Source organism: Chenopodium album, chromosome 17 (genome assembly GCF_948465745.1).
Source record: "Chenopodium album chromosome 17, dcCheAlbu1.1, whole genome shotgun sequence".
NCBI classification, from domain to species: domain Eukaryota; kingdom Viridiplantae; phylum Streptophyta; class Magnoliopsida; order Caryophyllales; family Amaranthaceae; genus Chenopodium; species Chenopodium album.
The window spans coordinates 335,660-361,552 of NC_137850.1; the positions used below are offsets into that span (position 1 = coordinate 335,660).

At 36.1% G+C, this 25,893-nt stretch overlaps 1 protein-coding gene across 1 annotated transcript; it reads left to right on the forward strand.

The window, feature by feature from the left end:
* Positions 1-5,395: 5,395 nt before the first annotated feature.
* Positions 5,396-10,739, forward strand: LOC145589305 (uncharacterized). Its single transcript, XM_081645825.1, has 3 exons — positions 5,396-5,471; positions 5,719-6,859; positions 10,370-10,739. Coding segments are annotated over exons 2-3 (1,134 nt in total). The 5' UTR covers positions 5,396-5,471; positions 5,719-5,726; the 3' UTR covers positions 10,371-10,739.
* The last annotated feature ends 15,154 nt before the right edge of the window (positions 10,740-25,893 follow it).

The window sequence follows — 25,893 nt, forward strand, 5'->3', positions numbered from 1 at the left end:
GTATAATATGTGATATTATTATGTGGCATCTAATATATATGATATATTATTGCTTTAAATGACTAGTATGGCCCAAATTTAGATTAAATACGATCTGCGTATCGTGATGTATTTTTGTAATCTAAATACGATCTGCGTATCGTTAAGTATTTTTGTAATTTATTTTAATTGAGAATTATTTAAATTATGTAAATGCTTATGTAATCCAAAGAAGAGCCCAAGTTGAGAAGGCCCATGACGAAGGTGGATGGAGATCCATGAAAAGTCCAAGGAGATGCCCAATCAAGCTTAGTTCTTAGAATTAGGGGTCATACTAGCTCATATTTAATTTTATGCATTTTATTATTATTATTCTTAAAATGCTTATAAGTTTATTGTATGTTGGTTATCAATGCGCTAGAGTTCACTAATTAATAACAACATAATAAACTTAGGTCCTGCAAATATTGAGGCTCGTTTTTCCAAATATAAAGTACTTATTAACCCTTGATTAATAGTAATAGGTCATGCCTCTGCAGGATGTTATTATTAATTTTGGGAGATAAGGTGAAATTGCGAATTCTGCACACTTAATTTGGTTATCCTCAACAAAATCATCAAAAGCGTTTTGGATTTTGAAGCAAGAGATAGTTGAGCATGAGATGTTTTTCTATCTAACCAAGAATTACAAATGTTGTAATTAGTAAAGAGTTTACTTACCTTGAAAATGCAACTTTGAGAAAAGGCCTCCGTCTGCTTAACGTTGCATGTTGATAGGATCTTGGAATCACTTATTCAAATTGGGACATTAAAATTGAATAGAGTGCTTAAGTAGCCTAGAAACTTTGCATGTTTTAGGTGCTTTTAATAAACATAAATTGAACTTTGCCTTTTTCTGCCTATAGATATCTTGAATAACAACAACAACATCTCTTCAATTCCAAGCAAGTTGGAAATAAAATTGAACTTAACAAATTTCCTTGAATGGGAGAGGAACTTGAGAACTGTTCTCAGGTATTGCAATTTGGAATATCCTTTGGATCGTCCTTTCCCATGTGAACATGACGAAGGCATGACTACTGAGTCATATGCGAAAATAGTTTCGAATACAGACATGGTACTTAGACTCATGCTGAACTCGATTCCAAGTAGTTGGAGTACGAGATTTGTAAGCTATGAACCCTACATGTTGCTAAAGCACCTCTGTGACATTTGTAGAGGGAAGGTTCGTAGTTACGGAAATGGTAATGCTGATAGAAATGTTGTTGACATCGTTAATTCGATTACGAGAATCAACAATCCTTGGAATAATGGCTTGAGAGTTGAATCTTATAACACTCATGCTAAGGTATTCAACAATAAATTCAAGCCAGGTGGTTCATTGCGAGTCCATGTGTACACAATGATGAGATTATTTGAACACTCGAAATTGCTGGGATCTCCATTGGATGATGTCATTGCCCATGATGTCATGTTATATTCTCTCCATGATGGGTTCGACAAGGACAGACTTGCGCTGGACAGTGACGATTCCCTGAGTAAGCTGCTTGATTTACTTAAGACGGCTGAACTGACTGGAGATTATATTAAGGAAGATTGGTGCAAATGTTTCTATTGTGGTGATGATGACCATAATGACATATGCCCCAAATACTTGAAGGATAAGAAGTCGGGTGCTTCCACTTCAGGTATTTATGTTATAGAAATCAATTTGACTTCTACTTCTTTATGGGTATTCGATACCGGTTGTGGTTCTCACATAGTTAATGATGTGCGGGGACTAAAGAGAAGTAGAAGGCTAGCGAAGGGAGAGGTAGAGCTTCGCGTCAGGAATAGATTAAGAGTTGTTGCACTCGCCGTCAGAAGTTACAGTTTACGCTTGCCTTCTGGTTTAATTTTAGAACTTAATAATTGTTATTTTGTTCCGTCAATTACCAAGAACATTATTTCTGTTTCAGTTTTGGATACTGAAGGTTTTTGTTTTGAAATTAAGAACAAATGTTGTTCCATTTCTTACAATAACATGTTCTATGCTAGTGCGAATTTGATTAATGGTTTATATGTGCTTGATAGCACAATACAGGTCTATAACATAGAAAGCAAGAAACAAAAGTCGAATAATTTGAACCTAACCTATCTATGGCATTGCCGGATGGGTCATATAAACCAAAAGCGCATCCAAAAGTTATAAAAGGATGGAATCCTTACATCATTCGATTATGAATCTTTTGATGTTTGTGAATCATGCTTGTTGGGGAAAATGACAAAATCACCTTTTACAGGAAAGGGTGAAAGGGTCAATGACCTCTTGGCACTCATACATACAGATGTTTGTGGGCCTATGAGTTCAAAGGCAAGAGGTGGGTTTAGCTACTTCATTACTTTTACTGATGATTTAAGTCGATAGGCTATATCTACTTAATGAAGCATAAGTTGGAATCATTTGAAAAATTCAAAGAGTTCCAGAATGCGGTATAAAATCAGCTTGGTAAGACAATAAAAGCATTACGATCTGATCGTGGTAATGAATATATGAGCTAAGAGTTCGATGATCATCTAAAGGGTTGTGGAATTCTTTCACAATTGACTCCACCGGAAACGCCACAATTAAATGGTGTCTCTGAAATGAGGAATCGAACTTTACTGGATATGGTTCGATCAATGACGAGTCTTGCTGATCTTTCAATTTCCTTTTGGGGATATGCTCTACAAACGGATGCACACACACTAAATAGGAGCTCGTCAAAGGCTGTAGAAAAGACCCCATATGAGATATGGAAAGGAAAAGTTCCAAACTTATCTTTTCTAAAAATCTAGGGTCGTGAGGTCTATGAGAAACGTTTACTATCAGACAAACTCGCACCCAAATTAGATAAATGTCTCTTTGTGGGATACCCAAAGGAGACAAGGGGTTATTACTTCTATAATCGTCAGGAGAACAAAGTGTTTGTTACTCGTGATGGTGTCTTTCTCGAAAGGGAGTTTATTTCCAGAAAGACAAGAGGGAGTAAAATAGTTCTCGAAGAAGTTCGAGATGAGCAACAAATGGATGTGGATCAAACCGCGTGTGAGGCAAGTGATGTGTGTATTTTATATGCTTTTTTATTGCCCGTCCCATGGTCATTTTTATGTATATTTGAGCTCTTCAGAGCTATTTTTTGTACTAATATGTGGTTTCGAGTGTTTTGTAGAGTTGGCATTTATTTTGTAGGAATTTCCGAATTTTTGGTGATTTCTATGGTTTCTTGGCCACTACGAGATATCGAAGCTATGATCATATTCATGACCGTTTTTCATAGCCCAAGACCGAGGATTTCAATGACTAAGGGCTTGGTTCGTGGAATTGGTCCAAGCATTGGACCAAGGAAGAAGAATTTGGGCCAAGAGGAATTAAAGCCCAAAGGAAAGAAGAGAAAAAGTTTGGCCTACATAAGACCGGGCCCGATCAGGCGGATCATTGCCCAATCGGGCGGATGCTCAGATTACGAGAGTGTGGAAAAAGGCGAGCCCGATCGGGCGGCCTTATGCTCGATCGGTGCGTGTTTCTCCTAAGCCGTTTAGAATTTGTTTTTGTTATTTTTTTCAAGGGGAATACAAAAAAAACTCTTTGGTTAGCTTTTATTAGAGACGTTTTTAGATTAAGATTGGATCATTGGTTTTTAGAGAGATTTTTAGTTGGAGATTATTGTTGAACTCAAGTTTTCCCCCTTTTAGTGCAAATTCATATTTCCTTCCTTCGGTATTATTTTCTCATCTCTTTTATCGTTTAATTTATTGCTTTTGAATTTAATTTCTTTGATTATTATTGTTTTGGTTTCAATCATATTTCTATTATTGGCTTTGATTAGTTTAGATTTAAATATGTGTGAGTAGTTTAATTCTAGGGTTCTTGGGGGGTCCATAATTAATATGAAGGGATAATTTGTTGTTATTGATTATTGATGTTGCATGGTAATTTCTTAATGATGAACTGTTTTAATTCTTTGCAATTAGATTATAAATCGAGCAGATGTGATTTGATTGTAAAAGTATAGCAATACTGAATTGATGAATCGAGCAGATGTGATTTGGTATTAAAGGCTATTTTCAATAGGAACTTAGATCTAATAAATTGCGAAAGCCTGTTAGATCTATGTTGATTAATAAATTGCGAGAGCCTGTTAATCATGTTATTTGCAATATCAACTGTTGATCGTTATGTTTTTTCCCGAAATATTAATTATTGGTGAACCTGCGATCCTAGGCCTTTATTATTGATTTTTCTCCCTACTTTAATTATTGTTATAGTATACTTCCCAATAATCTTACTTGTTCCCTGATAGTTTAGATTATAATTATTAATTAGGAATAGAAGAACATTGTTTCCCTGTGGATTCGACCCTACTTCCCTGTCTATATTAGTTAGAGGAATTTAGGAATTACTTTTGATTAGGTGATACGACTTTACCCTGTCAAAATTTGGCGTTGTTGCCGGAAAAACGGTTTTATTTTTTATTTCTGATTATTTTTGTAGTCTAGATTATTTTCTTTCGTCTCAGAGAACGCAAGTTCTTTGGGACAGTTTCTCATATTTGTTTGTTCAGTTCTGTGTTTATGCCTAGGGGTTCTAGATCAGGTTATATTCCATTTGATCCTGAGATCGAACGCTCTTTTCATAGACAGAAGAACCTCTATAGACAGGTACAAGTAGGTTCCAGAGGCAACATACCTTTGGACCCTCCATCTAATTCTAGCAACACAGGTTCATCTAAAGATCAAGAATCAGACATGAATCCACCACCACCACCTCCGGGTCGCAAGCTTATTGATTATTCGCAGCCTTCCTTGGCAGATCTCCCACACCTTGCTCCTCCATCGAATCTCGAAGGAGTGCAATTTGAAATCAAACCTCAGTTTATCAGTATGATTGAAAGGAAGAAATTTGGTGGTACTAAGAATGAGGATCCTAATCTTCATATTTTAGATTATTGCCAATATTGCAACACCATTAGACAAGCTGGGATTACACAAGACCAAATTAGGGAGATTCTTTTTCCTTTTTCTTTATGTGGTAAAGATAAATTATGGTTTTCTATGAGGATATTAGGAGATTGAAAGAAGTTTTTTATTTCTTTAAATGTAGTCATGTCCGTAGATCGGGTAATACCTTAGCACACTTGATTGCTAGACATAGTACAAGTGAATCTCCGTATGTATGGTTTAACGATTTCCCCCAAAGCTTTCTTACTTTGGCGGAAATTGATATAATTTAATAAAATGCCCGACTAACGGTTTCTTCAAAAAAAAAAAAAAAAAAAAAAAGGTAGAGGAAGCTGATGTGGCACATGAAGGGCAATTCCGTCCGGACACTATTCATTTGCTATGCTCCGCAATATAAAGGGTAGAAAAATACAAGTAAATGAAATAATGAAAAATCTTAGGGTTTCATTCATCTCACCGTTTAATCAAAAGTCCCCAATTTCCTTCTCTGTTTCTCTATCTCTCTTTCTCAGGTATGATTCCTAATTCTCTCTGAAATAATTTATCAGGTCGATGGTAGCATATGTTTGATGAATTTCTGTATTCGATGATTGTTTTGATGTGAAATTATGGATTATAAAATTAATTAATTCTTCGGTTGTTTGATTTTATGTGATGTGATAATCTAGAAAAATCATGATGAGTGGGTGATGTTTATGTTTGATGTTAATTTGAATTTTATGTGATGTAATAAACTAGTTGTGTTTGTGTTATGATTAGGGGAAAAAATGGGACGGAGGAGAAGAGGTGGTGGGTCAACTCAAAGGAAGTGTCAGAGTATTGAACAAGGAATTGAAAGAAAGATTCTGGTGCGGTCATTGAACAATATTGAAGATAAGGTACAATACCAAAACGAAGATGGTAATATGGTTGAAAAAATCTTTAGACGAGAAGAATTCCACATAGTGGATCTGAAGCTGGACAAAATATATCATTATTGTTTACCATCACTGCGAAGGGCTGCGAGGGTTGGTGAAATGGTGGCTTTGGGTCAGTCCATCTTCATCTTTGGTGGTCTGACTGAAATATCATCACCCCTACCCGATTCTCAATTGAATTATTACGTGGGCGCGTCTCACATACATTTTGGTGTTGGTGTTGGTGGGACATGGGGCCCAGCTCCGATCAATGATCCTAATGAATACAACTACACCTGCCTTAATGGGGATGTCTACTGCATTGGAAATGTCCTTGCTCCAGAGGTTCTTCATGTCGATACCACCAATGGTGTGCCCCATGGCCCCTGGAAGTCGCTTGGCCCTTTGCCTTCCAAACTGGTGGATTGTAGTCCATCTACGCCAGTGATTCCGGACCCTACCAACAATCGCATTCTAATTCACTTGAATGACGGTCAGCTTTCCTCGTCTTCCCTCTATGCCTTTTATCCTCCCACTCATGGTACTTGTGCTGGTACATGGAAATGTCTAGACTCCAATGTCTCTGATTGGGACAGAGTACAGGATGCTGCACTTCTTGATGGTGTCCTCTATCTTCATGCCCATAAATATCGCAATCTTGTTCATGCATACGAGGTTGCCACCGCAAAGTGGTTTGACGTGCAGTGGTCCACTCGGGTTATTGAAAAAGATTTCTCTGTAGATGATTGTACCTCCTTCAGGTTTGATTCGCTGTTTTGTCTAGACGACACCAACAAAATCTTGTGCTTGGCCATTTACTCGCCTGTAGTGCCGATTGTTCCAGGTGGTGATCGATGTGATCGTAGCTTACCTACCAACACCACTCTTCTCTTCTTCAAGTTTAAAGCGGAGCGTTGTGGTTCCACCATAACCCTCACTCCCCTTTATACCCGCTCATATGAAATTTTATCCACTTACCAAGTGCTTGACTTCCTCCCGCTTTAGTGAGTACCCTCATCCCTCTTCTCAACTCTCTCTTATATGCATAAATTGATTGTTTCTTTTCATATTCTCTTTGGCTTGTTGACCTTGTGCTGTTGCAAATTCATGTTCATTGTTGCTAAAACGTGATTGTACATGCTCTATAATTTAATTTGAAGATTTGTTTGATTTTTTTGTATCGCCTTTAATTTTCATAGAAATTCAAAAAACTTTCGTCTTTATACCTATCCATGGATTATACCTCCATTAATCTTCAATTTCTTTGTTCTCCTTTATTCTTAGATAATCCTTTCTGCCTCCCTTATTTTTTTCCCCTTATTGTCCCATCTTCTCTAAACAAAGCTCTTCTAGGTGTAACTCCAAATACAAGATCCCTCGCGTCGGGAAACATTGTGAAATGTCATCACAACATTCCGACAACCGTCAAAGTAGGGGCTCTTTTAGGAGTTAATTTCTTTCTACTTTTTCTTTTTCTTTTTTATTTATTTTTTTTTATTTCTTCTTAAGAAGTTTGTTGGACATTGTACTCAAGGAAGCAGCCCAACTGAGTCACATCTACACATATGGACCTCATAGCCATAGCAATTGAGCTCATGGTTCTAACTTCATCATCTGTGTATACTCTCTTCAACCCCACTTCAAATGTCTCAGAAAGTTCGTCTGTGTCTACTTCGAAGTTCATACATTGCCCTCCTACATATATTAATACAAACTTCCTCTTCTTAAATGTTCCACCATGCCACATTTTAACGGAAGCAACTTCTCCAACTCCCTACATTTAGCAATTAAATTATAATGTCAACTCAAGATTATTTTTACTCATACTCAAGGTCTGCATATCATCACTATTACCATCGCAATTAAGAAAAGAAAAAAAAAACTGCAATTAAAGACACAGATTACCAACACAACAACATATATTAAGAAAAAAACGCAGATTAAAGTCCCAAAACTAAATTAACGCATAATAAACAACAATTGGTACTGCATCTTACCATTATCGCAACTAATCATATCCGTAATTACCACAATTTCAGAAAATCTTGCTGCAAATTGGAACTCTTAATTGATTGAACTCGTAATTGACAACAAACTAATATGGGAAGCAAATGACAATTGGTAACTGAAATGGGTAACATATGGCAATTGCTAGCATCACCATTAATTTCCAAATAGAGAAGGGTTAACAATGGCAGAGGAAAGTGACGAGGAAGTGACGAGGGATGAATGTTTATTTTTTCAACCGAGTTTTAGTTAGAGAGGGAGAGGAATATCATTTAGTAAGGTAACCCACTAGATTTTTTTTTACCGGTTCTTTAAGTTGCCTATGATGGTAGACTATTTAGGGAAGGGTTATTGTATAATTAGGATTAATCATAGTTAAAAAATAGTTAGGATTAATTTGAGAAGACACTCCATAGTTTGGATTATTTTTGTTGATTTTTCCTTAGAATTATCATTATTGCTAATGTCCACATGCTAATGTGGTCTCTAAATCCATATGAATTCAATTGTATGTTGTATTGTCAATTTTGTACTTAATAACACATTGCTAGCATACACTAGGTTATTACTTGATCTATCTACGTTGAAACTTGATAATGTGTGAACTATAATTCTACAAATAGTGCAAGTATCCGAGACAAAATATGTGGATGAATTGAAAAAGTGGATGAATTTGGATGTCAATCAAGGGGTGGGATCGAATCAATAAAATTTGATCATAGGATCGTACTTACAAGCAAAAAAAAGTACACTACAAATTGACTTAAAGTTATGCTTTTCTACTTTCAATACTAAAAACAATTACTTTGCTTTCGACATTCATTTAACTACAATAATTAATTGATAAGTTATGTGCAAGGTTGTCAAAATAAGGTTTTAACTATGATTGACGTCAAAGTTATAGATGGACAAAATTATGTGAATTTCTTTGAAATGTGTTTATTTAGTAGCTATGAATGAATACTTTAAACTAATGTGTATATGAACTTCAAAATACTTGATAAAAAAAAAAATTAATAACCACTCCTAATTAATTAACTTCATATGTAAAAATTAATTAACTTCTCAAATTATCTTTAAATGTAGGATCGGATCATAGAATTGTAAAATTGTAAGATCATATTAAGATCCTACCACTCCTAAATTTTATCCTACAAATCTTACGATTCGGATCGATCTCATAGTTTTGTACTGTAGGATCGAATAAAGATTTTAATAACCACGCTGTCAATATAACATGGACATCAACTATGAGTGTATTAATTATTTTGTTAGGAGCTCATCCCTAATATGATCTTATTTTTGGTAGATCTCATTATCAATGTTAGAAATTTCCAAAAAAATATAGAAAAGGAAAAAATATAGTTTAGAAAAGCTTAGATAACATAAAACCCAAAACAGTAAATAACAAAACATTATGGCATAAGGTATGTACCTTAGTGCCTAATTGCACATGAATTTTATTTTATTTTTTATTTTTAATTTTGATCCTCTACTTATTTCCTTTCCCTGCTATTGGCAAACAGGGGTAGGTACCCCATAAATAGTATGGGGAGGGAAATATGGAGTGAAGATAGTTGTTGCCACTTCATATATTGTTAGTAGTATCATTGAAAGAAGTGAGTACCATGTCTGAGGGGCAAGAAAGGGGTGAAGGAGAGAACGACTAGTTAGGCTTTTGTGGATTTTAGATCAATTTCATGAATGTGCAATTGATGCGTGATAAGAAATTGTATGTGACTTGCAATTATTGCATTGATCTATGTCAACTTAGACAAGTTTAGACGAGGACAATCATTCTGAATGACTATTTTCATCTAATTATGGTTAGCTAGCTAGTAGCTTCGATTAGAGCTTCATCTGTTTTTACAATCTCTGGTGTGCTTTGCTATGAGGAGCAGGTTTCAGCTATCTTTTTCCTTAATCGTTTTAGAAGCTCTATTACCTATTGGATCCTCGTGGTGCAATTTGAAAGTTATGTGTCAGCTATAGCACCCTTTTACTTTAGTTGTATCAAGAGTGGGGGCTATATTGGGGAAGAAATATCTAATTGAATAACCTATCTACCTATACATTGCCTCATTTACTTAGTTCTGTTACCTATTGGATATTTGTGGTGAACTCGAAACTCATGTCAGCTGTTGGATTCTCTTACTTCCGCTGTATCTGAAGTGGAGACGATTAATATAGAGAAGGAAGGTTGAAGGGAATACACGGCCTCAGATAAACGAGCAGGCTGTATACGTGTATTCATTCCATATAATTTCTAGTCAAAGATTATGGCTGTTCGAAATGTAGAGGCATATGGTTGAGAAATTGTTCAACAAAAAGTCAACCCCTAGGCATAGTTGCATTGCTCAGCATTTATTCTACTTCGTATTTAGTTGTTCAAACATTCTGGTTTCTTGTTGATTGTCATTGTTATGTTTCCTCGGCGTTGTGGTGCAACAGGGTTGAGACATTTGATGGTAGTTGAAGCTAACTAGATGATTTTTAACATGTTACAGGGTAGTTCTTGATGATCAGTAGCTCCTGTCACCTGCATTTTGTGCACGTACTGTTAATGCTACTGGACTGTGAAAGGGCGTTAGTTGTGCTTTTTGGCTTTTGTTCTGCCTTGTGCTTTTTATATGAGCAAGATCAGAGTTTCTTTAGGCTAATGTTATTTAGTTAAGTTTATTTATATATCATTTGTGTCACTGGGCGTGCATTAAGTACTCTAATGGTTATGGGTCTATGTTGTTTAATAGTATCAGTGAACTTTGGGATTTGGCTCATTATTGGTAATTAGTTTCGGCTTGCTACACTAAATTAAGCTTTGGCAGTTTGGCTCCACTTCCAATTTAATAAAATGGACTTTAGTTATTGATTGAAAAATGGCATCGTTATATACACTAATTGCATACAACTGAAACCTATTTATATAAAAAAATTTCCTATAATCTGATTCAAAGCAACTGCATGCCGGGTTTGGGGCAAGCTTACTTTAAGAGCATCATATAGCCATATATAGGTAAAAATGAAATTATGAAACATAATCAGATCGATTAAGAAATTGCTATCCTAATGTTCTCTATTTACATACGGAGTATATTTGAATCTATTTATTTTATAAAAAAATATCTATAATCTAGATCATGGCCGACTTGCATATAGATGCAATAAATTAAGGTTTGCAGATCCCTAGAATAAAAAAGGTAATAAGAGTGCAATTCTGTCATCAACTCATTACTGATAAAATTGTATTATCAGACAAGGAATAAAATACTTCGTACAAGTGTAGACGAATTTCAGAGTATACATGATCCTTCAAAAATACGCATAATATTTTTACATTAATATCGCGAGAAACACAATAAGATCCAACTTTCTAATATGAACTTGTTTACAATGTTGTTCATAGGCAGATTGTAAAATAGGCACTACATTTTGGCTAGTAATATTAGGAAATCTGCTGAATGAGTATTACCAAAATTCGTCGCACAGTTGGTACTTTCTTCCTTCTCCATCAATATGTGATTTGTTTGTACTTAAATAAAAATCTTCACTAGCATGAAATCCTTCAAGGTTTTGGTGGTTTAATCTTTGGTTTTGAAGGTTTCACCTTTGTACAAACCCTAACATCAACCTCTTCTAAAACCTCCTTACCATCAATAAAATCCAGAGCCCTTCTTCCTCATTTAGTTTCCTCTACAGATCTGAGAACTATATCAAGTGCTTCAAAATAATAGTCAGATAAAACCTTCCTAGCTTCACCAGATTCATAAAATCGTTTTGGCAAAGGAGAGTCAGCCTCAATTGAGTTAATAAGGTCAGCCAAGATCTCAGTTTCATTACCGTCTTCACTGGCAAAAAAAGCTTCATGGAAGGGGATTAACAGCCATTTTTAGGGACTTAATGAACAGATCTGACAAATTTAGCAAGATCTGAAGACGAATAAAGAAGAAAAAGGACCAGATCTGAGTGAAAATTGGTGAGAGAAAGAGAAGTTGTTCGAGAAGATGAACAGTAGAAGAGAGATCTAGAGATGAGAGAGAAAATATGGCATCTAGGAATGTTGAATGGGGGTTAGGGTTTGTATAAATTGGGGGATGAATGTTAAAAGTTGTTATGATTTAATTGGGGATGAAAGAATTGAATGAGATTAGCTGGGAGTTGATTTAATTTTGGTGGGAAACATTAAATTGATTAATTTAGTTTAATGATTTAATGAAATTTGATTAAGTGACTTAAGTGCACTTTACTTTTTTAAAAAAAATAAGGGCAGTAAAGTAATTTCACACAAAAAAATTATTAAAAGGGAAAAGTTTTCCTTTGTTGCACATAATGTGTAGTTTCTGTTTTAGGAAAATGTTACAAATAATTCGAAATGGAGGTAGTTGTAGACACTTAAAAATGTCTCTCCAAAACCAAACCCGATGGTGAACAACCTTTCACCGAACTATTGGTCGGGTCGAGTATTTAATCCCGGGAGTGCTTAAAACCCATGTTCAATTAAACTCAGCTCACAAAATAGTCAATGGATCAGTTCTAATGTTTAGTCAAAGCATAGTCCAATTTACATTTTGGCCCGAACCCTTTTTATTCATTTCGTACTATTTATTAATTGAGCCCAATTAGTGAATATTAAACTTAAAACAGCCCAAAATTATGACACGGAACTTAATAATACCGGGTATAATTAGGTTTAAAATGAATTTGGACGCAAAAAGGGAAAAATGGCCACCGCGACACGGTACTAGTTGCCGCGCCACGGTGGACTATCCCGCGTCACGGCATATTTTGCCGTGTCGCGGCAAACATGCCGTGACACGGGAATTTCCCGTGTTTGCTCCGCGTAAAACCTGAACGTGTTTTATCTTTTTAGGGCTGCTATTTCCCCGCGTCACGGTACAACTTCCCGTGTCACGACAACCATTTTTAGGGTTTTATCATTTTAGGGTTCTGTGTGTTCCCTCTGCTCATTTTCCCTATAAATACCCCCTCATTTCTGCAGTTTGAGGCATCAATTAACTCTCTCTTCTCTCTTCTATGCTCTAGCCTAAACACTACCCTACCCTATTCTTCCAAAATACTTCCGTTAAGCACTCCAAGGAGTCCATACTTTACCCGAGGTGCTGCCCTTAAACCAAGGCGTGAAAGGTAGAATTGTTTGAGGGTTTGGACCAAATCAACTCTATTTAATTTAAATTTAATTATTGTTTTATTGATTTCCTTGAAGTTACTAACGTGTTTATTATTTTGTAGTTGCAAGCAAACGAAATCAAAGTAAGGAATCATGTCCTTTTGTTTATATTATTTTTCTAACGATTTATAAAATATTGTTGGATTATTGTTGAATTGCTTCCAATATTAATGGTTATTCTATTGTTATTATGATCACCATATTGCATGTTTAAAGGGAATATGTAATTGAAAATCACGCCTAATAAGATAATTTGGACAACCGGTTTAGGTTCCTTTAATCTTATTATTTAATCGAAGTGATCACGATATTTTAGAATTATGTGTTGCATTAATATTCAACCAATTTAGCATAATAATAGTTTGGAGCGAATTGAATATTTGTTCGTATGCCTTTGAGATCGCAGGAATCACTTTTCACTATAAGAATCGAGTAGAGGCCAATACGGGCGAATGTGACTCCTCCATGACTCATTCGTACCATCATCCCCGATCCTCCTTTCGTGGTTCTGAACCATATAGAGTTAGTAATCTCATGGATTATGAATGGGGTGTAACCTTCACGGGTCAATCGTTGTTGCCTTACGTTGTCCCTTATTCATGGTTGTCTTTTATGATCCGTGAACGGTTTACAAGTTCCTTAAAAACTTGTTGGCGGCTCCTTACTTTCCTTGTCCCTAATCGTATTATATTAATTCTTTTTCCTATGAGTGTCAAGCATATTCACACATGCTTAACGTAGGCGCACTTCAAACGACGCCTACAGTAGTATTAAACATCAAATTTCAAAAACCTTATCATCCAAAACTGAATTGTGCCATCTTTTTATGTACAGTACACAAGTTTGTACATAAATAAAAATCTTCACTAGCCCTATTAAGATAAAATTAAGAGGAAGCCTTTCCAATTTGAAAACCTCCAAAGTGAGAAATCCAAATTTTCAATCATTGGTTACAAAAATCAAGTTCTGGGCTTCTTTGGCGTGCCATTAGATCCAGGTTTCAGCTTTCCGTTTGATTCCCAAAAAGTGCTCTACCTGAAAGACACAATTGAACTTAAAAATTGGCTTGCACAAAGTTAAATATATAATATCACAACACAAATACATCAGAATACTTTATAAAGTGAACCACAAAGCTCACAATCAATATTACTTAAATCGTTCATTATATTTTGGGTACCTGTGACGGGTATTACAAATTTATATACTCCGTACTAAACACTCCCATATGAGTGTATAATATGCGTGACAATTTATGGCCCATTTGGAAAGTGGTAATGGATATGAATTTGCACATAAATCTATATCAGAAATTGAAGTCTATTTTCATGGAGTAATGAACTTATGATAGTTCACCCCCAAATTATTTTTCTTCACAAATTCTTTTGACCGTCCATTACCATTTGAGGGGGTGGCATTGGGTAAAAATGGACATTTATGAAGGAAAAAGAAACACAAGTTTTGGGAATGAGATTGCATTACTATGGACATTAAAATGTGTTATTTTGCTAGCCAAATTACACTTACATTCTTCCCATTACCGCTACTTAAAGTCAACTTACAATTATACCCTAAGTATTTATTGCAACGCCTCAATTATCTTAGACCACATCTAGAGGAAAAAAAATTGGGATATGCTTACAAATGGGTAAGAGATGTGAACTTAACAGGATCTATCAAACAAGTTAATCTATAATGTGGATATGCATGCATTTTTTTAAATGAAAGGCAAATGCAAGTCTTCTAGTATCAAGAATATGTTTAAAGATTGTCATGTCCCAGCACCCAGGTCACAAGTATCCCATAACAAATTGACCCAACCACAAAATCATCCGACTTGAACCTGATTTAACGACCCATTTTTACAAGTCTAGTTACAGCCCTACAAGTCTCTTACCAGCCTTATCTTTGCTCATTGAGTGGGAACTGGGAAATGCATGATATGATATATATTTTATGTATATATATAAAAAAAATAATAAAAAAAGCAACGAGCAAAATGAGAGCTTACCTTTTTATCGCCAAGCATAGGTGTCAAGCAAAATGAGAGCTTCCAGGGACATCCTTCTCAACAGTTGCAAAGCAACTCCTAGGATCACTAGTTTGCCCGATTATAAGTGTCAACAGGACAGAGTCAGTCGAATCAGAGCCTTGATTTAATTAATACATTTTAACTTATATTCCAGGGAAAACATGAGGGCATCAAATAGATGAAAGATAATAAGCAAAAATGTAACCGCCTAAGATGATATAACGTAGCAAATACAGAAAAAGCAAAGTAGGAGTATCTTCTTTACAGTTGTAAATCTTGTAATAATTGCAAATGTTTCCAAAAAGTGCATCACTTTTATTTTTAGGTCATCGAGGTCCGTTCTCAAAACTAAACTCATGTCCTGAGAAATACTCATACACAACTACACAAGTAAAAAAGCAAAGTACTAACCCACTGAGAACAAGATAGGGTGTTTTCAATTGAGCTTGAGCCTCTCTCATTTTATCCACAGACTGTGGAAGTCATCTGCTTCTGCTTTAGTTCATTGAGATACTGTTTCATCTGCTTTTCCTGTTTCATTTTCATCCACAGACTGTCCGTTCTCAAAACTAAACTCATGTCCGTGAAATTTATGAGAAAGCAAGCGAAAGGCTTGTTTTGGAGTTAGCTGCAAAAGAAGATACAGAGGATCTAAGAATGTATCATCTTCCCGTCACAATCCTGTCACAAAACCAATTACGTCGGGCAAAAATCCCGTCGCAGAAGCCAATTGCGACAGGCAAAAATCCGGTCGCGAAAAACCATTTATGATCAGATAACCCTGTCGCAATTTTATCATTTGCAAACCTGCTAATAGAATTGATATCAATAGATTCTTTGGTTCACTAATGTAATAGTTCAAATATTAACATGAATAGTAACAAGGTCATACAAAGTGAAACAGAAGTTCCATATAAAACCAACCACATTTTGTATATCTAGAAATGGAGAAGAAACAAAATTGATAAGAGATGTGTACAATTTTAAGACTAAACAAAATAGAGTATTTGTGCAATGTACAATTGAAAGTTTTAGAAGTTTAACAAGTTTGATGAAATTTCAGAGCTTGAGCTGCGCCCTATATTGACAAAGTCGCGTCCACAAGAACCAGCCTTTGACATGATTGACATCAGAGAGTTAAGCAGTGTCATCAGGAAATCTGCAGTAAAAGAGAAGCCTGCCACTGATAAAAACAGAAGATATTATTACTCCTGATACTTGTTGAACACCACCAAGATGATTATATTCACAGATTAACCATCTATAAACCTTTTCTACTTCATGCATAAAATGATGTTATAAACCTTTTCCGGGTAACAATGCATAAACCATCAGTGATTGCAGGTTGCTGTGGGAAACCAGAACATCTGACTAAATGAGTGTTCCATTGTTATTTTCTGGTAAAACAAGCTAAGTTGCAATTCTGTTGGTAGGCTATACTATACTCTTTAATATTAGGTCTCTACATTTCAAGAGATAGTTGAGATCCTAACATTGGTTTTGAGAGTGCAAATAACATAGACAAATAATTCATATTTGGCACAGAATGTTCCTGACAGATTGAGGTATGGCTATTGTTCTTAATAACAGTTTACCTAGACCGGTATTTTTGCCACATAGCAAACCAACAGATGTTACAGGTTGAGTTGAAACACAGCAAAGGGACTGTTAGGTGCGGGCAAAATCTATAACCGCAGTAAATTTTGAAAGCCTTTAATTAGAGGTCTGCCTAGTGGAGGCTGCTTTTTGATATGAAATGAAAGAAAAGAAGAGAGAGAAACAAACCTTCAAATCAAAGATTTTTTGCAATTCCTAACTCAAATCAACGATTTAGTAGTCCTTTTGAAGCCGAATCCCACGAACAATCGATACAACACTTTTTTGTTTTGTTTGAAAAAGAAATTAAAGCTAAAATTGAGTAATTAACCTAAATCAAAGCAAAAAATCAACTGAACATCTTGAATCAAAATTTGCAACTAATTTTTCTGGAAAAAACTGGTGTATTTTGATGGAGGAAAAATCAGTTGTTGATCTTCTTGGAGCAACGAAAATGGAGTTTTGGTACTATATTATGGTGGAGAGAATAACAGAAAATAAAGGCCTTTCTTTTGTTTTTGTTTAATTGAGGTTTTAGTTGTCATAATAAGAATTGGGTTGGGCTTTTAGTAGAAGTTGGATATGTTTTATGACGGGCTAAAAGATTGTCATTAAAAGTGACATGATTTAAACCCCGTCATTAATGGACTGTCATAAAAGGATCAAGTTTTTGTAGTGTATTCTAATAAATAACAGAATTAAATGCTGAGCATGCAACACAACTATGAACTATGACCATGGATTTGGTAGATTTATTGCTGAACAGATTCTAGAACGCAGGCCTCAAAAGCAAACATACCTCATCAATGATCAACTCGGAAGTAAATGGTTGAGATCCTCCCACTCATTCTCACGTAACGATCTAATAAAAACAAAGATGTACTAGTTCTTTTAGTTTTTGTTTCTTTTTAGAGATAGTTATTGAATTGACAAGTCAAATTAGGTACACTTACCTATTATTCATACAATCACAAAGACATCCAAATATAGTAACGCAATAATCAGGAAAATATGCCTCCAGATCTCTCTCAATCTCTACATCAGTCAATTTCTGCCAGAATGAAGAAAACATAAGAAAATACACTATTACAATATATAATAACATAAATCAAGCATGTTACATTCACACAAATATAAACAAACCTTCCACTTGCGATCTATTTTGTAGTCCTTGTCATTAACATGGGAATAAGCCGCATTAAAAAATCGTACAATATCCACTTCTTTTTTGTAAGAAGTAACAGTCTTTTTAAGTTGAGCAGTATTCCATATTTTGAAATAAACACCTGCGAGTCCATCCCACCAATTTTTGAAAGCACCTAATCGTTTCATCTGTTTTTGAACCACTGCCTCTGTATGTTTCGTCTTTTTGATAAACTTCTTAAGCTTCAAGGCAAAATCAATTTTCTCTTGAACCGTCCAAAAAAATGGATGTTTAACAAGAAAATATGTCGGTACTCTCCTAAAGTAAAACAAACACATCAGAAACAGAAATTCATTCAAGTTTATAGCCTTAGTAAACATAAACCTAATATGTAAGCATCAGCTAACACACAACCTAAGCTTTATAATAAAGGTGAAACATTACAAACTAACAACATATGTATTTATATACATGTGCAACTTGAAAACTAACTAAAACGATCAAGAACACCATTCTCTAACATTTTGAAACAGACGCAACCAACCATGGTCTAACACAACACCACCTTGATCATGAATGCTGATAATAAGGATAATAGTTATCTTGACACATGCATTGACAACACAATATAAAATTTGTAACATCGCAATATCTCTACGCTAGACAACATAAAAGTCAAGTTCGATATCATTCTATCCACTCATCATACTCGAAGCAAAACCTCCTCTCATCCCTATGCAAGTTTAATGCTTTCCTTAACCATACCCGCCTTAAATTCTTATCTCATCAATTTGCAGAAATGGATAATAAGAAAACCATCATAAGACAACAACTAGAGTAGTAAAGATACTGAAAACTTCAAAAGGAGAACTTACGATACTCAAAAATCCTAAAATCAGAAATTGAAGAGGAAACTTACAAATCAGAAATTCAGCAAGTAAGTCTTTTATGAACTTTCTAGTGTTTAAATCGGTTATAAATGTCAAACTATATGCAATTAAATGGGTGGTGGAATCTAACAGGAACACCCAAGGAACCAAGAACAAAACTTCAATTGACTCTCACCATCAAGAATAGGTGCAAATGAATATTAAAAATCCATCATCCAGAAAATCAATTAAGGATAAAAAAATTCATGCAATAATGGTTATGAGTTTTTCATGATGATGACGATAATGATGAAACTTACTGCATGCGGGGAATGAAATCCAAGAGTCTACTCAAGTCACTCGGAAGAACAATGACAGGAGTAGATTTTCCTACGAAAGGAAAATATACAATATTGTTCAGTAGCTGAACAAATTGAGTCACATCTTCTTCACCTTTCTTGGACTTGTCCAAGGAGGGTAGGATCCGCCCCCTACCACCAAATGTAACGAAAGTGTTGAAAGATAAATCCCCACAAGCATAATTAGTTTTCTCATGCAAAAACACCAACCCTCTAGCCACATCCCTACAATTACAATGACCAAAAACATACTTAATAAACATATAATGTATGTGTTAGAAACATTCAATTCCTATAATGAAAAAACAAATGAAAATTCTGCATGTTACTTTACTGCTTTGAAAATTCTATGTGTAACCCTTACTGATAATATTATTTGCATGGCATCATAATTTGTCAATTTTTAGTCTTACAAATATAGTATATGCTTCTTTTTAGCTATGCATTATGAACATTTGCTCGGTTATAAACCCAATCTAATAAGAACAACTTTACAAATTCATTTAGGTTACATAATGAGAGTTATATAAGCAAACAATTTAACTTACAATGCTTGAATTCAAAGAAGATATAACTTTTATACTTGTTTTTTGCAAAAGAAAAATTAAACTCTAGCACAAGAAAATATGTAAGGATTGGTACATTGATTTAAGTAAGAGTATTGCGTATAATTTCTCATATATAAATGAAGAAAGGAATTGTTTACCTAAAGATTCTCCAGAACATCCCAGAAATATGATCCCACCACATTTCCCCCAACGAAGTCTCATCGGCGAATATGTTAGAACTCTTGAGTTTCTGATACTCGAGAGAAAAAAACTCCTCGATAGAATAAACTATTTCTGTGACAAGAAGCTTCTCAGACATGTCAATGGGGTTTAATATTAAATGCTCCACATTGAGTAAGCATTCGTAGTTGCTGCACAATGTCACTAGCTCATCACATTTGTCAAAGTGATATGATGAAGCTCCACAAAAGACTTCGGCAGCTTGCACAATTCACTTTGAAGACTTCCTATGAAGCAATTCCACCCACTTTTTTTCTCTAATATGCCATTGAAGGGAACATTGAACTACAACATTTATAAACCGAAATACATTATCATTATCAGATATAAAAGAAAACAAGACAATGCCAAAGCCAAAGCGAAAGCCATGTTCATGTACATAACTGGTTTTGTAGAAGGCTCAGAGGCTGACGAAGAAGTCTCTGAAGGAGACTTATCAAGCAAATTTAGAGTAGAAGGAGGTGGTACTGGTGAAGAAAGTGTTATAGTACTAGATGGAGCAACAGAAGGTGGTGGTATTGGTGAAGTAGAGCTAGATGGAGCTGGAGCTGGAGCTGGAGCAGCAGGAGGGGAAGATTCATGACAACGCCTCATTTCATAAGCCAAAGTGATTTGAAAATCATTAAATGCTTTTTGATCTAACCATCTCCTATACATTAAAGCAAATTTTAATATTCATAAAAAAGAACGATAACTAATATAGAGAATACACAATAACAAGAGTTTGTACCATTGTGTGTTCAAGTGGTCACCGTTTGGAGATAGTTTACTGCAAATGTCACCCAAATCAAGCTTGACCTTGGCTTTAGTGTTTAGGTAATTAGCAGGTTCACGTTGCTTAATCTGAATATAATATAGACAGAGACGAATATAAGAAAGTATAGACATGAAATTTAAAAGGTCGATGACCAATAACATTTAACAAGTTGGGACTATTACCACAACCAGCCGACAAGTATTGGTCTTCACAAGAGAGATGTAATCTTGTGGATGACTCATGATTTCCCTGGTAGATGAATCAATCACAACCTACACAACAAAACAATGAGATACTCCGTAGATTAAATAATGTCAAACAAGCCAAAATAATAAAATAAAATATTGGAAATGGATCGATTTGTTACATTATCTAGAAGGAGGATTATACAAAACTGCTTCACTGATTGAAGTTCCATATCATATATTGAAATCATGTACTGATTGTTGTCAGTTCTTAGAGTGAACTTCAAGTGGCGATCAGATTTCACAACTTCCAATTCCTGCAAATCAACCATGTCTGATGGGAAAACTATTTCACCAGTAACATATTTGGTGAGCTTGAGAATTCCAGCCTTAATTGTGTCTGAGGTAACGATCAATTCACTCATATCCTTTCGTCTTTCATTTTCCTGAACGCACAACATTTGTAGATCCTATAAAACACATATAGATAACATTTGTTTCAATAGGCTTATAGGCATATAATTAATTGATTCAAATTCGAAATGAAAACGTACTGCCACCTACCAAGAAAGATTGTGAGTCCAATTGACTATAGTCAATTAAAAATCTCCAATTAGCAAGAGCAGTAGAAAGCTTCTCTAATATCACTAGAAACAGGTCATCGATCCCGATAGACATAATCGACAGCATGTATCCACGTTCAAATCTTGTAAACAATATCGCTTTAACATACAAACCAAAATAATCATTAATAAAATAAATATATAAGGGGCTGTTTGGTTGGGGGAATGGGGAATGGGAAAAGGAACTTGGCCCGTTAATTCCCTTAGTTAGTGTTTGTTTTGCATTTTTTTCTCTTCCCCTTTCAGCCTTTTAATTTTCAAGTTCCCCAATACTTATTCTTAGCCATTCCCACCTTATTCCCCCATAGATAAGGAAGAACAAGAGGATACCAACCATAGCAAACATCCAACCTCCATGACCAAACCCACCACCACCTCCGTCAAACATCGCCGCAAATCGAATAGGAGCAACCAACACAAATTCGACCATTGTAGAGTCGAGTGAGAAGGTAAGATTGCAGTTGTTAGGTTGAGAATGATGATTATGGATAAGCTTGATTGACAAATTCATGGTTTTTGCTGTTTTCTTCTTTCTTCACCAAACGTTTGAAAAGGCAAATTAATCAAATAAGGTGGGTAAATTTGAGGGTTTTGATTAATTTCCCTTTCTTTCTCTTTCTTGTTTCCATTCCTTTCCCTACCCCTCAACCAAACAGCCCCAAAATTCAAAATGAAACAAAGACATAATAAATTAATGGGAAATTCTCAATGGTACTCTTCAACTTTTTTTTTTCTCAATGGTAAACACTAAAAAAACAAATTATCAATGGTAATCTCTAAGTTGTAAAATAATTCAGTGGTAACATTAGTTAAGCATTTTTATAAAATATTAACTATGATTAATGTTTTTAAATGGAAGGAAAAAGGAAATGCCTAAAATACCCATATTGAAAAAACCCACCACCCACTTCTTCCCCGCCAACCCCTGCCCGCCCAACCTCGACACCTAGATCCAGGCTGGCGCCGGCCGCGACTACCTAGATCACCTCCCCGGCGTTGGCGCCAGGCTTCTCTTGCCGCCGCGATTCCTTCTTCACCGTCACCAATTTGCAAACTCACCGAAAACCACCATCGCCATTAATTTTCCACCACCACCACATGTTCTTCACCATCGCCATTTGCAAACTCCTTCCACCACCACCACCTGCTCTTCACCATCGCCGTTGATTTTCCACCGTGATTTAAGAAATCCGACCCGGATAACAAACTCACCGAAAACCACAACAAATCTAAGCCAAAACCACCATATTCGAGCAAATTCGAGCCAAAACCCCCATTTTCAAGCATAAATCGACCCAAAACACCCTAACACACCTTGAATCGAGCAAATAATGACTGAATATTCAAATCAAAAGCTGATTATTTTGCCTCCAAAAACCCTAGAAATTTCAACCAAAAATTCGAAAATATGAGTTTGGTTTGGGTTACTTTTCAGAGTAGTTTTGTCTTCTGGAAAATGTGACGGAAATTTGGAGAGAAAGAGAGTGTTCTGCAAATTCGAGAGAGAGAAAAAATTTGTGAAATTTATGAAAGGGTGGTGACTGAGCTTAGAATCAGGGGAATGAGAGAGAAACAGGGGAAGGAGAAAGAAACAGGGGAAGGAGAAAGAATCAGGGAAAAAGATATGAGGAAATCGCGGAAGGTGAGGGTCGCCGGCATCAGGGGAAGGGAGGGAGAGGCCGTCGACGCCATGGGAAGGGAGGGAGACCGTCGCCGGCCGTCGCTGGCAGGGGAGGGGGTTGGCAGTGGGTTGGGATTGGGTGGCTGGGGTTTTTTTAATTTTTTTTATTTAATTAATAGGGTTATATTAGTCATTATGCCTCTAGTTAACTAGGGTTAAGCTAATAATAATGGAATAATGTCATTAATGTTACTACTGAATTTGTTTTACAAATTATAGATTACCATTGATAATTTGTTTTTTTAGTGTTTACCATTGAGAAAAAAAGAAAGTTGAAGAGTACCATTGAGAATTTCCCTAAATTAATTAAAAAGACTAATAACATACTTGTGTCATTCAATTTGCTCAGACATAAAAAAATTTTTGATCCACCTTCCAATAACAAGTCATGCACTCTCTGACAGTAATCTTCATCCATCTTCGGTTCTTTATCTACAATACACTGAATTACACCGTACCCATCAATGGAGCAAATATCACCACGTTTGAACGCGAGTATTGAGAATTTATCTGCGTACCACTCCAACGCGGTTTCTCGCACATCTTGCAAAACACCATTCCTCTCATCAATAATTGTGATTCTCAAGTATCCTGAGTCGAGCAAAATACATAGAAGGTCTGAATTTGGAAGACCAGAAACTATAATCTTCAATTGAGTTTTGTTGATCTTGAAACTTTCTTCAATATTTTTCAGATGCGGAAGTATAAATGTTCCAATCTTATCTCCTATTTCTCCCATTGTTTGACTGGGAAGTGCAAACGAAGAACAGCAAGAAAATCAACGAGCCCCTATAAACCCTAAACCCTATTGGTTAATACCATTCTACGAGTATTTCGATTTTCTCTTTCTATTTTTTGGTTCTAAATTCGATTATTTTTGCAACAAAATAGAACACTTTTTATACGGGTAACTTAGATATGGGCCGGAAGAACTTAATTTACCCAAATTAAGATTAAAAATGTTTTTTTTTTAAAATGATTATTTTGTCCTCACTCATGCACACCCCGAGAAAACTTTTCAGGAGGTCACTTATCCCAAGTAGAGCTGTCAAAAGTTGACCCGACCCGAAATACCGACCCTAACCCTAACCCGTCAGAACCCGAAAAAAATGGTGACCCGAACCCGACCTAACCCGACCTGAAACCAACCCTAGACCCGAGTTGACCCGAGTATTTGAGACCCGAACCCGACCATGAACCGACCTAGAGAGGACCCGACCCGAATGTGACCCGTAAATTATTGACCTGAACCGAACCCGACTCGAACCCGAGAATGACCCAAACCCGATTCAACCCGTCAAAACCCGAATTCAACCCGACCTGTTACTAACCCGACCCGAGTTCAACCCGACCCGTTCCTAACCCGACTCGAATTTAAACTCGACCTGAAATCAACCCGACTTGTTATTGACCCGACCCAAATTCAACCTGACTTGTTATTGACCCAACCCGAATTTAAACTCGACCTATTACTAACCCGAATTTTAGGATTTAGGAATTTTTAGGATAAAAAGAGTACTCCGTATTGACTATTGAGTTTCAAGCTCTTTTTCAATTTATTAACATGGATTCCAATTATAAAACAAAAGTGGCCTTTCTCATCTTACTTGACTTATCTCTTGCATAATCCTCGTCAAAGAAAAACAGAACTGGACAGCAGCCAAAAAAAAAAATTAAACAAAAAAATAAAAAATACACAAGACCCAGACAATAGCAGGTCTTTCTCATCTTACTTGACTTATCTTTTTTTTTATTTTATTATTATTATTTTTTGGGAAATTCTCTTTGGTGAACTCCAAGTTTTTACTTTTCTAAGTGGTAAACGTTCTTAAATTTTATCATCAATGGTAAACCTAAATTATTGAATACCATTGATAAGTGTTATTTTAATAAAAATCCTTAACTATAGTTAGTTTTTTTTTTAATAATTAAGTTATTATAAAAATATTTTTCAAAAAAAAAAAAAAACCAAACCTCTCCCCCACCCAACCAGCAGCCCCTCCCCCTCCACCACCGTCGTCAGCCCCGACCACCAGCCCAACCCCCAACCTGATTTACCCCCGACCCCCAAATAACCTCCCAGCCCAACCCCTGACCACCGAAACCCCTACCCGACTTAACCCTGACCACCGAACAACCTCTAAGCCCAACCCCCGACCACCGAATAACCTCCAAGGCCAACCCCCGACCACCGAAACCACCACCTGACCTAGCCCCAACCCCTAAAAACGCCACCCCGATCCCAAACAGCAACGAACTCTAACAAAACCACCGCCACCCCCACCGCAAAACTCCCCTCATTCCCCACCCTTGCTGCCCACCCATCCCTGCTCCATTTCTCCCCAATCCGACACCCACCTCTACCCCAAACCACCCCAATATCCGCCCCATCCCTTCCCCGAAATTACCCCTCCCCTGTTTTTCGGACACCTAAAACCCTAATCACCCCCCTAAACCATTCTAAAACCCGAAACCTCCCTGAAATTCGTTCTACCCGTTTTCTAGGGTTTCGGATTTTAGGATGGCTTCGGGTTTTAGGGTGGTTTCGGGTTTTTAGGGTGGTTTCGATTGGGTTTAAAGGGTTTGGGGGCCGAAAAACTGGGGGAAAGGGAGAGAAGTAGAGTTGTCGACGCCGTGGTTGGGTAGGGGTGTCGGCGCCGATGGTTGGGTAGGGGTGTCGGCCGCCGACAGGAGGTGGAGGGCTGGGCGGTTGGTGGGGGAGGGGTGGTTAATTTTTTTTTTTTAATTGTTAAAAAAAAAACCTAACTATAGTTAAATTTTATTGTTACAAAAATTAAAAAAAACCTAACTA

Excerpts from the sequence above, each read along its gene's own strand:
- LOC145589305 (XM_081645825.1), top strand. The coding sequence starts at position 5,727 with ATGGGACGGAGGAGAAGAGGTGGTGGGTCAACTCAAAGGAAGTGTCAG.